At 40.9% G+C, this 19,090-nt stretch overlaps 1 protein-coding gene across 1 annotated transcript in view; it reads right to left on the bottom strand.

The window, feature by feature from the left end:
* Window positions 1–8,387: 8,387 nt before the first annotated feature.
* The window catches only part of GRB14 (growth factor receptor bound protein 14), a 43,349-nt gene continuing 32,646 nt past the window's right edge, over window positions 8,388–19,090 (bottom strand). Inside the window, exons 9-13 of the mRNA XM_069982831.1 lie at window positions 18,466–18,582; window positions 17,197–17,266; window positions 16,524–16,611; window positions 9,269–9,362; window positions 8,388–8,820 (exon numbers count right to left, since the gene is read on the bottom strand). Of these exons, the coding sequence (XP_069838932.1) occupies window positions 8,674–8,820; window positions 9,269–9,362; window positions 16,524–16,611; window positions 17,197–17,266; window positions 18,466–18,582 (516 nt within the window). The 3' untranslated portion in view covers window positions 8,388–8,673. The remainder of the gene's footprint in view (window positions 8,821–9,268; window positions 9,363–16,523; window positions 16,612–17,196; window positions 17,267–18,465; window positions 18,583–19,090) is intronic.

The raw sequence follows: 19,090 nt of genomic DNA on the forward strand, positions 1-19,090 counted from the left end.
CCATTCTGAAGCATGAACCTTGTTCTCAAGATTTTAGAAGGTCAGAACACCAGCAATCATACACTTACCCTCTATCTACTCAATAAGGGGTAATGGTGGGAAAAATCTTCAAACTAAGGGCCAATATTTCAGAGCAAGCTAACGCCGACATGTCAGGTCAGTACTCACTTGCTCCTTATTCCCCGCTCACTGTTGGTGCTATTACATACACTGGTAACGAGCGGAAGGCCGTGGAAAGCAGCGGGAGGGCTACCCATAGGAGAGAGCGGTGGTCTCCTGCTGCCACTCCTATTACACGGAGCTACGACTAGAACAGACTGTTTCTACTGCTATTGGAATTTTAGGTCATGGTTTAAATCAACGATCAGCCGACATTATGCATGTCTACTGATTATTGATTTAAAACATGACCTACTACACAAAACAATTATCAGTCAGAACGGCCAGTAATCAACCAAGTACAGCTGATAATCGCTTCGTGTAATAGTACCTTAAAGGGGTAGTGCGGCGCTAAGAAATTATTCACAAAATAACACACATTACAAAGTTATACAACTTTGTAATGTATGTTATGTATGTGAATCGCCCCCTTCCCCGTGTTCCCTCACCCCCGCATGTGGACCCGGAAGTTTAGTGTACCATACATACCTGACGCGCGGGAGGCCGGCCGAATTGCTGCAGCCGCCCCTGATGCCGGCCCCCATCTGCCGCGTCATCAGCTGCTCTGCCGCGATTGGCTGAGCACAGTTATGCTCAGCCAATCGCGGCTGAGCAGCCAATGACGTGGCAGAGGGGGGCCGGCATCAGGGATGGCTGCAGCGATTCGGCCGGCCTCCCGAAGATTACGTAGTTGACAGAAGATGGGGGCGGGGACAACGCGAGTCAGGTATGTATGGTACACTACACTTCCGGGTACACCTGCGGGGGTGGGGGAACACGGGGAAGGGGGCGATTCACATACATAACATACATTACAAAGTTGTTTTGTGTTTTGTGAATAATTTCTTAGCGCCGCACTACCCCTTTAATTTTCCTACAGTAGACTTAGCAAGAACCTAATGCCCCCTGCATTGTTAAGCCTTTCTATGTTGCTATTCAGGATATAAGCCCATTCTTTTTTTTCCTTCTAGAGGTTTTTCATGTTTCCATCATCTCATATGGCTTATACATAGCAGCAGTTCACACAGTCAATCACCACTCCATTGAAACTCAACCTTACAGTAGTATGGTTGAATGGGGGACTTTGGACTCCCATTCTATTGATCGGTGGGGATATGAGCAATGGGTCCTCAAGGATTTATACTAGCCCACAGCCATAATTAAGGGCCAGTAGAGCCTGAAATGCGTTGGCCACTGGTGGTCTTGTTTTTATCCCTTCTATGTCACTTTTTATGTCAAGTTTAATTTTTACTGGATATGTTGGATCTCTTTTCGGTGTTATTACACATTTATCAGCTATCCTGTGGATAGATGATATATCTATATGCTGGGGAAAATCTAGGTCTGAAATATCAATTCTGATTCTCCTAATCTTTTCATTTCAAGAAAAGAAGTACTAGTGTATGGTAATGGTTTCTGCCTTGTTACTCTTCCAAGAATCCCATTGTATCCAAACCCATTTCTTACTGTGGAGTCATGAGCATTGACCTTAGCTAAGGCTAGAGGTCGGCAGCTCTTTGGAGATAATGGCTCTCACCGTGGTTCGATGGAGTTCCAGAGTCCTAGAAATTGCTTTGTAACCCCTACTATGCTGTTAAGTTTCACAATATTTGTCTCATTTCATTTGGACCTGAAACAAACAGCCCAAACCTCAGTGTGTGATCTTATAGATTAAAACTTTTGCTATTACTACTTTAGATGGAAAACCAGTTTGAGGGGGCAGTTACTCTTTGACATACATGATATGAGTGTTGGACAACTTACTTATGTCAATATGATAACATGATAGCCTTAAAGACAAGTGCATCTTCTATCTTGTAGAATACATAGTTTATACTGTTATTCATTCATAAAAGACTAGATTGGTGGCTATCAAACCATAATTTCAGCTCTTGCTTTTGTCGAGAGAAGCAAAGACAGAGAAAACCATCTCCACTTCTATCAGTAGTCCATTTATCAGGTAAGGGTCAGTGGGCTGGAGGTGACCCTCAGAGTTCTTTAGGCTTCATAGCAATTGCAATGACCTTGTCTATTATAACCCAACTAATTACGATGCTAAATCAAGTAATAATGTTTCTTCAGTGATGTTGCGTGAAGCCCTAACCTTTTATCTACATTTACATTTCAATGCTTCAAGCAGAACATTATTGTATACTACACTGTATTCATAAGTATAGTTGCTAACATAACATGATTAATGGAAGCAATCCATAAATACAGTGGGATGGTCCAAGGGAATTTGCATTTTCTACGGCTTTTCTTTAACTTATAAGCAACTGGTTTACGTCAATGGTAATCTGCATCCTATATGTAAAGTATTTAATAATGCAATGTGCAGGCTTTTATTTGCATATAGATACTGAAAGCAAATGAAAAATTCCTCAAGACTAGCTAATATTTCTTAATCAACAGTAATATATAAGGAAACTATTATCTGAATGATCACTGACACGTCTAACAACTTTTCTCCATTTGCTAGTCTATGTGATTCTTAACATGTTTGTAAAGCACTACATTTATCAAAATTGACTCACTTCACCCCCAGACTACAAAAAACTCAAGTCTTGACTACCTGACAACTCACTTCCATTATATCTTCTGTCCACTACTTGTTGTTACTCTTACTCTGTCTCTAGTAACAGAAAGATCAAGACAGGAAAGGGTCTTAGCTGCTGCTGTCTGCAGGAGAAAGAGGTGCTGCACTTTGAAAATACATGCTAAGTCTGTTTGCCTTTACCAGAGGGTCCACATTGTCACTGAAAGGTAATAATAGTATATGGTAATAATAATAATAATAATTCTTTATTTATATAGTACCAACATACTCTGCAGCGCTGTTGATCATTCACAATGGTCTCCTTCCTATGGGGGAATCAATCTAAACTCCAAATTGACCTACCAGTATGTTTTTAAATGTGGTAGGAAACCAGAGTACCTTGAAAAAACTCACACGAAAATGGGAAAAACATGCAAACTACATGCAGATGTTGTCCTTGCTGCGATTTGAACCTAAGCCCCATTGCTGCAAAGCAACTGTACTGACCACAGAGGTCTCTCTCTTAGTGTTGAGCGCACTTGTCAAACTGTTCGGGTTCAGCAATAGTCCCCAAACTTGAACGCTCATCGTAGGAATCCCGGCCGGAGCGTATACTATGTCCAATCTAGCGTATATTTTATATGAATCACTGTCGTTGGTCCAAATTGCAACAACAACTGTGATTTATGCAAAACATATGTTGTGTGAACATAGACATACACTGTATCCATGCTTTCCTGGTATTTATTTTCTGCAGCCATGGGGAATCAAATGCAGAGCATTTGGGTCCAGAGAATGCTGCCAAACCCAAACAGGTTGACAAGTCCGCTCAACAACACTCACTACCATAAGGTTCTGGGCAGCTGCCACTTGTGCTTTTTGTCCCTACTATTTTATCTATAGAGTGCTGCCTGCAATCTCCCCATCCCATTTGTATCGGCAGCAGTTTGGTGCTTATTATAACCGGTTGCTCTTCTGACAATGTTTCTTTAATTTTTGCTCACATGGCACCTTGCAAAGCCAGTGCAACAGTAACCCCTTTTTGCCCAACATGCTATCTATAATAAAGTACTTTGTAAATTATGTCCCAGCACAGTGCCAGCCTGCTAATATGTCACATAAAATACAAATAGGCTCACTTTCGTGCATCCTAAAATCTCTATCATGGTACCGATGCTTATACATGTAAACCACTTCTATGTTGGCTGATACTGTGTCTGAGAAGAGAAGAAGAAGAAGAGAAGAAGAGAAGAGAAGAAGTCACGTAGAGGTTTAGGTAGAATTTGGGACCTCTGTGCAAAGCAATTCTATATGTCCAATCTGGAGTTACACCTGAAACACCATGGGCCTTTTCTACCCAGGAATACATGGTATGACCCAGACTATCATACATTCCCAACTTCTAAACCCTGCTATGGGTCAGCCAACCCAAAGCTTTTCAAAGTCCCTGGTTGTCAACCAGGAAAGATAAAATATTTCACTGGTAACATCTAAAAATACCTGGCCAAAGACACATGTCACCAGGGAAGATGAAAAGCCTTCTACAAGAAACCAATTTAAAAAATCCTCATCGTGAGGGGACAGTGCTTGACACAAGGATCCTTTCTTTGGTTTGAGTCTTCTCACACATTTCAGGTATAACAAAGTGTATCAGTTTTGACAGAGAGTTAGATAATCCAGTTGTCCATCAGCTTATCGCTGGTTTCTCATGAAGTTGACTTCTCATGAAAAAAGTGGTTTTCCAGGGGAAAAAAAAATCCCTTGGCTTACTCCCAGCCCAACCCAATTTAATCAACAAGAGCTGTGTATGGGCAGCCGGAACCAGGTGAGTAAGTGAGAGAAGAGGTGAGTATACAGTATTTATTTTTTTATTTTGGTCCTGCCCCACTCACTAGAACTAGAAAACCCCTTTAATCTTCTTTCCTTCTCAAACAGGCCTACACATCCCTGTACAATGTCCCTTTAAGACTCCATCATCTCTGCGAAATTCAAACATTTTCCTAAGGACGTCAATGTGAATCTTTAAATGAGACCTGACCCTGAGATAGACAGAGAGGAAAACTGGATTCTAATTAAAGAATTATCTTGGTCACCCCACACCTGATGAGAAAAAATACTTACAAATTAAAGCGTTGGTTTGGTTAATACACGGATGGTCCCTTTCTCGAGGTTTGGGAATTAAGTTCCCACGAGGATTCGGAATCGGCTCTCCAGTCTACTTCAGAGTCATCTCATTAAGCAGACTGAACACATTACACCGTTCCGTATTAAAGATCGAAAATTACAATTGAAAGAAAACTAAGGCCGGTAGAGATGTCACAAGTCCGGCAGGATAAAGTATGTTAGGGAGGAGAGGGTGGTCAGCTGTGTCGACTTCAATTTAAATGGGGTTTCTCTGCAATATCTTAGCCGCCTTATTTGCATCTCACCCCTTTTGAAAAGTCTCATTATGCTTTCAAAAGTCTTTTCAGGCTCCTTTATATTAATTATAGAAATCATTAGAATAAAAAGTTAACATAATGGTTTTAAGAACAAGCTTCACAAGCGGAATATGTGCATATTTAATCCTCTGCGCTGATGAATTTTTAATCATTGTTCAAGTCCAGGTTTTTTATCTTAAAGCCTAACTTGATAACAAACCTAGCAATTGGTAGAACTAATTGGTACAGAATAAGTAAATAATTTATACAATTAGAAAAAAAAGTATGGCTGTTTAAAAGGTGTGCATAGAGCGGGCCTTTAATGATGGCAGAAGCAGCCTAGAGCAGGCAATGGACGCTGCTTTATGGTACGCTGCTGACATCCAGAGGCCGATGTTATACATGCTCCACTCTATTCTGTTTACAGATGATGCTAGCTGGGAGAAATTCTGAAAATCGCTTTCCCTTAAATTAGCATTAATTGGAATTCGTTTGCATTTGCTGTGTGCATCTTTAATAAGGGACAAAGGCTGCGGAACATGATAATATTTCCTAGTTTGTATGGTAGAGGAGGTACAATGGGGATTAAACTGCATGAAAGCAGTACAGTAATGATACTACTAGCCGGAAATTATTATAAAAATGCTGGCAAACATGTTCAGAAATGTGTGTGTATAGCACTGGAAAATTCTCCTAATCTGGCATCTAATAGTCAAGAAATTGTGATAATCCGCCACTTGTTTTGCAAGATAATGAAGTCCCAGAAGCAAAAATGGTGACACTTTATTTTAGCTTTTTATGCTTTTGTTGTTTTCCTGGAAGTTATCAATATCAATTATCGGATACATGTTCGATAGCAGTATCAATATTTTGGAATATTTGATACTTAAAGTAAATGTGCCACCAGGTACATTGCTTTGTTTTTGTTTTTTTATATTAACAGACCTCTATGAGATGTCAAAGTTAGCTGAGCAGTGTATATGGCTATCTTTGCCAACTCCATGTGCAGCTTGTCGCTCCATTCACAACATAGATTCAGGGCTTCATTCTTGAAATCATAGGGAGCCCCAGCGGTTGGACCACACACAATCCTATGGATTGGGAATAGGTGTTTTCACTTGGGATACCCCTATAACAAAAGGCATGTTTAAAATATTCAGCAGGGGTCCCCAGGTCCAGGAATGGGGTTGTGGAGGGTTTAGTGCCAGTCCACAGCTCCGGAGTGGCCCCCCCAAGAGTGTAATCCAGGGCAGTGCGCATCTTCCGTAGACCTACATGATGTCATTTCATCACTCACCACCTGTAGGAGAAGTCCTGTTTCAGCACTGCTCCAGCACAGACTGCAGTAGACCTTGCCAGTGCTGGAGCGGAGGAAAGATGGGATGTTTATTATATTTTTTGTTTGGCTATTTTGGGGGTGAAAGTGGGGTACCTGAGAGGGGGTGTTTAACTAAAACACTAGGGGCATCTGGTGGTGTGGAAGACAATGGCAGTGGCATCATGCGGGGTTATATACAATGCCAGGGGCATCATGGGGGGGTTATATACAATACCAGGGACATCATGGGAGGGTGAACTACAATATTACGGGCAGTGGGGGTTGGCACAATACTTTGCCTTGCCCTGGGCGCTGCCAGATCATGCTACACCCCTAATGGAGCCTCAGCGTACAGAGCTGCTACTTAGCACACACACACACAATGTGTTCTGCCAGCAGGCGAGCCTATCTTCATTCTACTTACAATCATTCTCCATCCTGATCCCTCCTTTCAACTGTCCCGAGCCATGGCTGCACAAAACACAAACATTGCAAGAAGCATCCAATGTTCATTGACTCATGCACTGTTCCGCTTTCAGCTGTCATGTGCGCAACAAGACAAAAGTGAATGGAGACATTGCTGGGCGGGCACAGCGCACACGGACAGTTGCCATTGGCTGGTGCGGAGGCGCCACACTTCTCCACAGCAAACAATAAGAGCCAGGACAACAGTGTCATACATGTTCAGCTCTTATTCCCCTCCTACTAGCTGTATTTTCCCTGCTAGTTAGGAGGGAAGGAGCGCACAGTAAGCCCTTGACTGGTCTCCCATCACTTCTAGATAGGACTCTCTCAGCAAGGAAACAAGGCCAGTGCTTCTACTGATTCAGGAGACAAGGCCAGTGCACCCACTGATTCTAAATGTATGGTGACTTGAGTGACAATAACATTATAAATGCCATCATTAAATGATAAAGTATGTACTAAACTTCAACCCCCTCCATAACCCTGCCCTCCATAAACCCATCCCCCATATGACCAAAGCCCCACTGGGCCATGGAAGAATGATTTTTTTTCTGAAGTCCCTGTGGCAAAAAAAGGTTGGGAACCCCTGATATAGAGGAAGCACATGTGGCTTCTATAGTACCCTCAAGAGTAGGAAGCCAGCATGGGTAAGTTTTATCCTTTTAACTACTAGGTGACAAGACCTGTAACTTTACTTTAGGAAGTGACCCAAGGTAATAGAAAATAAAGAGGGGTGCTGTAATCCCACCTCTCTGGACATCCTCTGAATGAGGAATCATGAACAGAGAGGCAGGATTACAGTGCAGAGGGAAGTGATTACAGCCCAGAGAGTAGTTGTCGGAGAGACACTGGCCACATGCCTAGTTATCGCTGATTTTCATACAGCAACAACATATAACAACATTCTTGGGGAGATGGAGGCAAAGGGAAACAAGCAGTTTATTCCTATGTATTTTTACGCCCCTATTGATTTCAACAAATTCACAGCAAATCTGAGCATGTAAAAATAAACCCTGTACCACCCCAACCGCTGGTACAGTTACGTTGCCGCACTCAATCCATGTCCAGTCCCAGGGTACAACTATCTCCTGGGGTCAACTTTTTCATTAAAATGTTCCTTAATCCGGCAGTGCCTAGAGCATCCATGCCCCCTTGGCCTGCACTGCCTCTCTTTTCTTGCTGCACCCTTCTTCTTATTAGCTACAGTGAAGTCATAGGGCATGTGTACTCTAGGCCCAACCTTATTAGCACAGTGCTGCCAGATTAAAAGATCATTTTTATAAAGAAGACAGCACCAGGAGTAGGTTGGGGGGGGGGGGGGGGCTACAGATTTGCTTTAAAGCAATTGGCACCGTTTCCGTTGGTGGGTGACAATACATTAAGGACAAATTACAGGAAATTCCTCAGATGTGTATATATGACTGACACACAACATAATGCACAGTGAAAGGACCATAAAGCAGCAAACATTACAATAATAAACACAATATGGTTTTATTTTATCACCTTTAGATAATTTTATTAGAGTATTTGTACATACATTTTCAGCACTGATTCTCGATATGTATCACCGGAGTATAATGATAGATACTCATGTATATGACTTGCGGCCACTTTGGGGGTTCACCCTTTATTACATTCTGGACAGAAGAAAAATATTTTGTGTTTTTACTCATGACACTGGCTTTTTCTTAAATCTTTTTGGCACCATGTATTTACAATGACAGTAATGTCCCAATACAGTGATTTCTATTTACAGTAGATCATGAACACGGTTAGAAAGTAACCCGGGTGCAGTAGTGCTTCAGGGTGCAGGGCAAGATTCCCTTGTTCAGCTGATGGAACTCAACAAGTTGTGTGAGATCTGTAAACCTTGTGTGTCCCTCATCTAAAGTATAAAACAGCTCTCCTCCATCTTCAATCTGTTGGGAAAAACACCATAGTTAGGAACTTCATAAGTGAGTGCCTTAAAGGGTACTACATTCTTCTTTCCAAGTCCTAGCTATTAATCTACGATAGCACATCTAAAAATGAAGAAACTCAATATAGAATCATGGAAAAAAATCTCCTATGTCTCCGTGGTAACAGACTACAGGAAAGACATTTGTAGTCTGGTCCATTAGACCAGGTCTTCTTATGGCTGGTGCGAGATCTAAAAATTTAGATCCATGCCAACACTGCCCAATAGCTTTCTCCCACTCATAGATAGTGGGCCATGTTGCTAGGGATTAGGATTAAACTGTGCTTGCAATAACTAATCTTTATAATAGCAAATCAGGAGCCATAACCATAAATACAAGTCTGCTAGTAAGGGAAATGAATTTACCAATCCAAGGATATAAAGTACAGAAGGCTGAAGACATGACTTACTGGAAGAATCTGGAAATGCTTTATCTTCTGTCCATAACACAAAGAAAGGACAAATGATTTTGGAGTACTTTGGCTGTCCCGGACCAAAAATACTCTAAAAAATTAAATATCAAGTGGTTAATACACAATAGGGATCATTATTCTTGAAGCAACTCAGACCACTCTGACCCCAATGAGCGTTAGGCTGTCAAGGCCACTGTCTATATTGGACCTGGTGATCCCATGATTGTAAGGTGCCCCACAGTCTGGCATTACAGATGGGATTTTCGCAGACTCAGGTCAGCCCTTCTGATGACTAATGTCATCACAAAGCATTGCCAAAAGTTACAGTGGAAAAAATGGTTTACATAATGGGTGACATTTATTAAGACTGGTGTACTCGAACACCGGTCTTAAATTAGGCCCCATACCCTTTTTCCCAGCCAAATTCTCCAAAAGGCAAATGCCTCTTACTGAATCCAGCCGGCCGTGACATACGCCCCAGGCATAATGCCCCCATTATGTTAAATAATCTAAAAAAAAAAATCTTAGTAAAAAAAAAAATCAATTCAAGAAATAAAATACCATACACTGTATAATAAGATACAAATTTAGAGAAAAAAAACACAACCCACACCAACACATCCCATTGCTATAGCCATTCACTGAAAGGCTATGTATGTCAGTACAACTAAAGCCAACAAGGAAACTTTCCAATCCACAGCCAGAGAGTACAGGTTTCGTATTCCCCCTCCATTTGTAGAAATATGTCTCTGAAATTAATCTTTAGTAATATTTATCATGAAAAAAAAATGCAATGGATCGGCGTATTCCGCTATCCCCCGAAAGAAGTGACATGTCACCTCTTTCAGCGGATAGCGAAATACGCAGGCCCATAGAATGGTGTCTATGGAGCCGGCGGAAAGGCGCGCGGTCGTGCGTGCAGACAGCCGACGGAATTCCACGGATATTATCCACGAGGATTCCTCAGTATGAACCCACCCTATCAAAATAAGTTACATAGGCCAAAAAAATCTAAACATTATTCCCTTTAAATCATCATATACACAAAAGCACAAAAAAAATGTTTGGTCATTAAGGGGTTAATCAGAAGCAATTATTGTGATTCATTAGGATCCGTTGTTGACTCTCATATTAAATTCACTTGTTATTAACTAAAAGCATCAAGAGTTTTACTTGAACAGTGGTTTCCAATTTTTTGTTTTTGTTTTTTCAATTTTTTTTAGCACTCTTACACAAGTCAATGCAAAATTAGTATTTCAGGAAATAGAAAAATAGAAATAAAGTTTTTACGCACAGTGTTTTTCTAATTTGTGCTATTTAAAAGAATTTGCATGCCATGCTTTTAAGGACCTTTTTTTTAAAGTGTTACTCGAGATACAAGACCGTCTTTCAATAGCACTACACGGCATTTTGAAAGTTTTAAAAGAATTGGATGGGGTTTATAAATAGAACTTCTTTCGCTTAGAAGTGGAAGGAGATAATACTGAAAAGTATGATTATGCTTTCAGTGAAACTTCAATGACTAAAGTATTGATTCATCTCTATAGGTCCAAGCTGTCAAGTTTGTGTAGTACACCAGCTGGCTTCCACTGCATAAGAGCTGAACTTCAAAACGTCTCTCTGATCCCGAAATGAAAACATTAACTCAGACCATTTCCTTACAAATTTTACAGTATATTATCCAACAGCAAGGCTTAACAAAAGATATGCCTATTTCTGGGAGAAGTGGTAAAAAATAACTTTTATCTATGTTTTGCCAAGTGTTCAGTAAACTGTATAACATGAAAATATGATTGTCAAAAATGGTCAAGGGTAAACAGCGTAATTTGTTCCCCACTTTGCAAAAACATGTACAAATCACCTTGCCGTCTGTTTATCACTTTATTTTGTGTATGCAAATTGCCGATGACGCCCCCCTTCCCCCCCATGACACCGTAGTCCTTTACAGATCCCTCCATTGGTGGAAACCTTGGTTAATTACCAGTTGGGCCAACACTCAAAAATTCTTCTACTACCTAAAACCATTTAATGGGTCCACCTTCCTGATTTGAGGATAAGAGGTTAATATTTAGCATTTAGCCAAGCATTTGGTCAGTATTTTTAGCCAAATCCAGGAGTGAGAACAATATAAAAAAAAAAAACTATAGAAATATTGATTAAAGTACTATGGGGGACATTTATGAGGGTCCTGCCCGAGGCATATGCTAGGGAGAAGAGAAGACGCACATTCACCCCTTCTCCTTGGTGTATGCCTGCCATATCCCCCGCTCGCCCGATGGACGGGTGGGGGGGGGACAGCAAGGCAGAGAAGAGGCGTGACCTTCTCCCGCACCTCATTTACCTTGCAGACGTATATCATGATATAAATCTACACCTGCTATAAGGTTTGTGCAGCCAGCCAGCCGGATTCACTAAGAGGCAAGCGGCTCTTAGTGAATCCAGCCATGGAAAAGGGATGGGGCTTAATTTAAGACAGGCATACGCCATACGATACGCCGGTCTTGATAAATCCTCCCCTATGTACTTTGTCTCCTTTTAGTGAAGCTCAATGTACACATGTACCTTCACAAACCTGGCGGATCCTCACGCGACTCAATGACTCAGACATAAATGCAGCTTCACAGACCTAATTGACATTAATGGGGTCTGTCAGATTTCTTGCTTGCTATGTTTTTTACTTTCATCGGTAATAAACCCTCCAACGCAAAGGTGATCATAGCGTAAGACAGTGTCTTCCAACTTTTCCCACCTTGAGGAACTCTTTGGAGAAAAATGTTACCTTGGGGCACCCCTAACAAACCTCACAGGTTTGAATTGAGGCGTCCACTTTCCCTTTTTTTCTTCATCCGGCTGAGACCTTCATTATTATATCTTCCAGCTGCAATTTATCTTTTCAGGACCTGACAGACAAATATCTTAGGTTCCGCACTTTTCCAGCAACTTCTTTCTTATTTTCGCTCCTGTAGAGTCCCAGACAATAGTAATTATGCAGTTTGGTGCAGTAAAGTGAATTGGCATGTGGCCTTCCCTCTGTATGTACTCATATGAGTAATATGCTGTGCCGCCATATAGTAATAATTCCCTCTGCTGTGCACCCCAACATAGTACCAATGCCCCCACTGTTCCCCATACAGTTATAATGCCCTCTGCTGTGCCCCCATTTAGTAATAATGCCCTCTGCTGTGCCCCATATAGTAATAATGCCTTCTGCTGTGCACCCCCACATAGTTCTAATGCCCCCACTGTTCCCCATATAGTATTAATGTCCCCTGCTGTGTTCCTATACAATAATAATGCCCCTGCTGTACCCCATAAAGTAATAGTGCCCCTGCTGTGCCCCACATATAGTAATAATGCCTCTTTCTGTCCCCCCATATAGTAATAATACCCTCTGCTATGCACCCCCACATACTTATAATGCCCCCTGCTGTGCACTCCACCACAAAATGATAATCTCCCTTGCTGTGCATAGTACCTCATATGGTAATGATGCCTCCTGCTGTAAAACTCCATATAATAATAATGCCCCCAGTGTGCCCTATATAATAATAATACCCCACTGTTCACTCCCCCACATAGTAATAATCTCCTTTGCTGTGCATAGTACCCCTATATGGTAATAATGCCTCCTGCTGTGAACCTCCATATAGTAACAATATCCCCTACTGTACACCTCCCACATAGTGGTAATGCCCCCTGCTGTACACCTCCCACATAGTAATAATGCCTCCTGCTGTACACCTCCCACATAGAGATAATGCCCCTTGCTGTGCACCTCCATACATAGTGATAATGCCCCCTGCTGTACACCTCCCACATAGTGACAATGCTCCCTGCTGTACACCTCCCACATAGTGATAATGCCTCCAGCTGTACACCTCCCACATAGTGATAATGCCCTCTGCTGTGCACCCCCATACATAGTGATAAGCCCCCTGCTTAGTTTGGTTGCCAAGCAACCCTATATAGTAATAATGGCCCCCTGTGGTGCTCAAACACAAAAAGAAAACTCATACTCACCCACTTTGTCATGAAGCGGGTCTTCCTCTCCTCTGACATTCAGCCTGTGAGACAAGGGACCGAGATCCTAAAGCAGACGCAATTATGTCATATTATTGTGTCTGCGGGGACGATTACATTCCATCATCTTGTAAGCTACAGCCTATGACAATGAATGGAGGAGCAGGACGCCTACAGCTCCTGCTCCTCCTTTCCCTTTAATGAACTGAACATTACAGTGAGCCGGGCATCCCTAGTGACATTGTCATCATACCCACAGGAATGTCGCGCCACTGTGTTTGGGAACGGCTGGCGCATGATGACATAGCAATGATGTAGAATAAGGAAACCCACACATTCCAGGACCCATTAGTTTCCCATCTGCAGTAGACCAGCTTCTTAAAGGGGTTCTCCAGGTTTTTTTTTTCTTTCAAATCAACCGGTTTCAGAAAGTTATATTGATTTGTAAATTACTTCTATTTAAAAATCTCCAGTCTCCCAGTACTTATCAGCTGCTGTATCTCCCTGCAGGGAGTAGTGGATTCTTTCCAGTCTGACACAGTGCTCTCTGCTGCCATCTCTGTCCATGTCAGGAACTGTCCAGACCAGTAGCAAATCCACATAGAAAACCTCTCCTGCTCTGGACAGTTCCTGTTTTAAGTAAATTACAAATCTATACAACTCCAGAAGACAAAGGGCAATGCCGCACTTGCTTATTTCTCCACGTTACTTTATTAAGCCATGTTCACAGAAGACAATACAAATGGTACAAAGTAGGAAACTGATGGGCTTTGATGAAGCGCAACTAAGCGTGAAACGTTTGTTGTCTACTTTGTACCATTTGTATCGTCTTCTGTGAACATGGCTTAATAAAGAAACGAGGAGAAATAAGCAAGTGCCGCATTGCCCTTTGTCTTCTGGAGTGGATATGGATTCTGTTTTGCTGAGGGCGCAGACCACTGCTAACACCACAGAGGTGTCCTGTGAGATTTTTGGTAGCGGTGATCTCCTGCATATTGGTGAGTAGATAATGCCGATACCCATTCCTTTTGAAAAAATCTATACAATTTTCTGAAACCAGCTGATTTAAAAGAAAAACATTTTCGCCGGAGTACCCCTTTAAACTTATTTTTGACCCTGTTGGTAATATAAATATGATAAATTATAGTAGCCAGTGTCAGTGAAGTTCATCCCGGCGGTACTGCAGTACCAGCCGGATAAACTTCATTTGTTTTTAATTGAGATGCAGGCGCATTTCAGTGTGCCCGCAATCCAATTACCAATATCTGTCAATGTAAAGGGCTTCCAGAGCCCTTCGTTCACCATATTAACCCCTTAAGGTCAAAGCCAATTTTCGTTTTTGCACTTTTCCTTTTTCCACTTTATGTTTATAAGTCCATAGCGCTTGCATTTTTTCACCTAGAGACGTATATGAGCGCTTATTTTTTGCGAAACCAATTGTACTTTGCAATGACAGGCATTATTTTTCCATAACATATGCTGCGAAACCGGAAAAAAATCATTTGCGCTGTCAAATTGAAAAAAAAAAGGAATTTGTTTTGATTTCGGGGAGTTTTGCATTTACGCCATTTGCCCTATGGTAAAACTGACTGGTTATGCATGTTCCTCAAGTCGTTACGATTACAACGATATGTAACATGTATAACTTATATTGTATCTGATGGCTTGTAAAAAATTCAAACCATTGTTAACAGATATATGTTCCTTAAAATCGCTCTATTCCCAGGCTTATAGCGCTTTTATCCTTTGCCCTATGGGTCTGTGTGAGGAGTCATTTTTTGCGCCATGATGTGTTCTTTCTATCGGTACCTTGATTGCACATATGCGACTTTTTGATCGCTTTTTATTAAATTTTTTCTGGATTTGATGCGACCAAAAATGCGCAATGTTGCACTTTTGAATTTTTTTGCGCTTACACCGTTTACCGTGTGAGATCAGGAATGTGATTAATTAATAGTTCGGGCAATTACACGCGTGGCGATACCAAACATGTTTGTTTGTTTATTTATTTATTTATATTTATAAAATGGGAAAAGGGGGGTGATTTGGACTTTTAATAGGGGAGGGGATTTTTTATTAATAAAAAAACATTTTTACTTTTATTTTTACTTTAACTAGAAGTCCCCCTAGAGATCAATGCTGTGTATATATACAGCAAAGATCGATGAGATCGGTCATAGATTGCTATTGCCGAGCCGGGATCAGCGTCATTCCGACGCTGAGGCCCGGCACGGGCAGAAGAACAGATCTCCCCCCCGCGATCGAATCACGAGGGCGAGATCTGTCCCACTAGACCCCAGGGACGTGAGGTCTGAAGCCTCTAAGTGCAGCTGTCAGGGACCCGCGCCGGCTAATAGAGGCACTGCCCGGCTGCACATGTAAGCCGGGATCAGCGCCCCCCACGGCACCATGACATATCAGATACGTCATGGGTCGCTAAGGGGTTAACACAGAATGATAGTCGTTATGCTACGTTTATACGAAGTGATAATTTGCCCAATCGATCATTTAACGATTTTGAAGAAAAGATTTAATTTTTATAACCATCAGCGTTTAGACAAATAAATCGTTAGAAAAATCGTAAGGAAATTCGTAAGAAACATCGTTAATGCGATCGTTTTTAAGATCGCTTAAGCCCATCTTTTACATAGGGTGAATCTTTGAAAGACTGTTTACACGAAGCGATCTGCGAATTTTTAGCGAACAATGAACGACGATTTGAGAACATGTTGAAAGATCAAAATGAATGATTTTTCGCTCATCGTTTGACCGTTTGCTGTGTTTACACGGAACGATTATCGTTTAAATGCGATCGTTATTGCGAAAATTCAAACAATAATCGTTCCGTGTAAACGCAGCATTAGTTACAATCGTTACTGCGATCATTTACTCCATCTGATCCTAGCAAAAGAAGGAACGTTGTGAAATTACACTGATTAGTGATTAGTGAACGAATGCAGAACTACAGCGAACAATTGAAAAACGATTAACAATGATTTCAGATATAAATCAATGATCAACGGCACACAAATGATTTTTCAATCGATGTCTTCAATTACATAGAACTATTATTGTTTAAATTCGAACAACATAACGATTTAACACGCGTTAATCGTCCCATGTAATAGGGCCCTAACAGCGCCATAAAGTAAAAACACAGACTACAGCTTTGCTCCGTGCATGAAACACAATGTCATCCCTTATCCTAACCTCCTCATATAAAATAACATACCCATTTACAAGTCCTTGCTGATGTATCAGTTTCTGTGCTTCGTCTCTTGATGTTTTATGGTGGAACCAGGGTTGTGACATATGGACTGCTGTATATCATAATAAAAATATTAGTATAGTAGTCATCAATAGGCAGGTAACCAGTCAAATCAGTAACCAAACATTATATCGTATGTAAAAATCTATACTTTATCAAATGTAACTTAAAGGGTTGTCCCAAAATTGACAGCAGTCAGCTATTGCTGAAAGGGGAAGCAGAGGACCCCTAGAGACCAAACACTTACTATCTTTTAGTTTAGTGTCTATATTAGGAAAATAAAATTTAAGGGATTTTGAACATTAAAAAAAAAAAAAAATGACTGCTTCCTTGGTCTGTGCTCAGCAAAGAAAACTAAATGTGAGATAGTGGTCACATGATCTCTGTCTCCTGAGGGGGAGGAGGCATAGGTAATTTGCATCAAACACATAACCAAACTCTGTTGCAACTGGTGTTCTAGATGTATTTTTAGTCTTGGTTGTATGCATATTACACACTTTACTTTTTATTATCTGAAGTCATTTAAAGCTACGTTTTATACTGAGGGAGTACGCTTAGGGTGTAAGTGGGCCCTTTGTGCCCTTTTGAGCAGTGTAATTAAAATAATATTAGAAGCCAGTATTGTTAACCTACTTACCTATGTTCAGCTTTGATGTTTGAGAAGATGTAGGGATACCGTGGACATTTATCCGACCGCAGCTTTTCCTCTGCATAAAATAGAATGCACATTGTAGAATTAATTTTACTTTTTATTATTTTATTTTTGCCAATGTTTTTCTTTTGTTTTTTTACTGAAACAACACCTGTGCCTAATATTGTGGCAGGAATCCTCTATCTGAGTATCATAGTGGCACTTCTGTAAAGACTTCAGAAGAGAAGGATTTAGGGGTAGTGATTTCTTACAGCATTAAAATAAGTCACCAGTGCAACCAGGTGGTAGGAAAAGCTTATTGTATGTTGGGCTGTATATATATATTAGTATGCTGGGCTGTATATATAATGGTATGCTGGGCTGTATATATAATGGTATGCTGGGCTGTATAGCTAGAGGTATAACAGCCCAGGTAGGTATAGAGGTAGGAAGAGGGAAATTGTGATCCTGCTGTAAAGAGCTCTAGTGAGACCACATCTGGAATACTGTGTCCAGTTCTGGAGACCTCACCTAAAAAGGATATTGATATAATAGAACAGGTCCAGAGATGAGCTACAAAAATGGTGGAGGGTGTCAGGTATAAAACATAACATAACAAGAAAGATTTAAGGATTTGAATCTGATTAGTCTGTAGGAAAGAAGAAAAAGTGGGCGGGGGGGGGGCATGATGGAAACCTTTAAGTATGTTAATGGATTAAGGGTTCAGGAGGGAATGTTTTTAATAAATAAAAAAAAAAACTGAATACAAGAATAAGGGGACACAATCTGAGTTTAGTTGGGGGAAAGATCAGAAACAACATTAAAATTACTTTACTGGAAGAGTAGTAGATGCCTTTAACAAATGCCCAGCAGATTGGTTGGTACATCTACAATAACAGAATGCAAACCTGCCTGGTATATACATATGTCTATCCTAAGATAATAAAAAGGGAAATACTAAAAGGGCAGACTAGATGGACCAGGTAGGCTTTTTCTGCTGGCAATCTTCTGTTTTTATGGATCAGCCCCATTCACTTAATAATTATTGTTATTATTATTATTATTAGACCACCCTGTGCAGGCCATGCCCCTCCCTTGCTCCACCACCCACCCAGTACAGGGAGCTCTTAAGCCAAAGCAATGCTCTTAAACCAAGTCAAAAATATTTCAAAACGCCCTCAATCCAAGTTACTGTTGGACCAGGGTACCACTGTATATATACAGTATATATATAAATAGTAAGCAGCCAGTGTGCAGTGTAGCTATCATACACACCCTCCATAAGAGTCCTTCCTGTACAGCAATAGACAATGCTTCAGTGGGATTTTCGATGACTCTGGTTTTATGGCCTGAGAAGTCCATTGCCACAAGTGAGTTTTCTGATATGCTTCTCTACAAATACAAAGAACTATGTTAGCGATTATCTCCAGTCATAATAATTTACTATTCCAGTATCACAAGATTAGACTCCATAACAAAGTAAAAACCAGGCTCTGAATCAGTGAGTAATATCCTACCATCATCGATTCACTACCACCTATGAGCCTATACTGAGTTTTACATGTATATTTTTATGAACTATACAAAGGAAACATTGTAGTTTATAGGAGGCACTACTCTATGAGGGGTTGCGTATGGGTCTCTAATGTGATAGCACCTGTGTGTTCCCGAACAACGTTCAGTTAGTAAATATAGGGTATTCTCATCTTATAATGTTACTGCACATTGCTAAGATATGGGTTACTGTTAAAGATAAGCGAACCTCGACTGTGCGCCAGTTAATTACTAATGGCTGAAGAACTTGGATGCAGCCCTAATTCTGCCTGGAAAACATGGATACAGTCATAGGCCATAGTCTGTATCCATGTTTTCATGACATCCCTAGGGCTGCGTCTATCTT

The sequence above is a fragment of the Dendropsophus ebraccatus genome, chromosome 9 (genome assembly GCF_027789765.1).
Source record: "Dendropsophus ebraccatus isolate aDenEbr1 chromosome 9, aDenEbr1.pat, whole genome shotgun sequence".
NCBI lineage: Eukaryota > Metazoa > Chordata > Amphibia > Anura > Hylidae > Dendropsophus > Dendropsophus ebraccatus.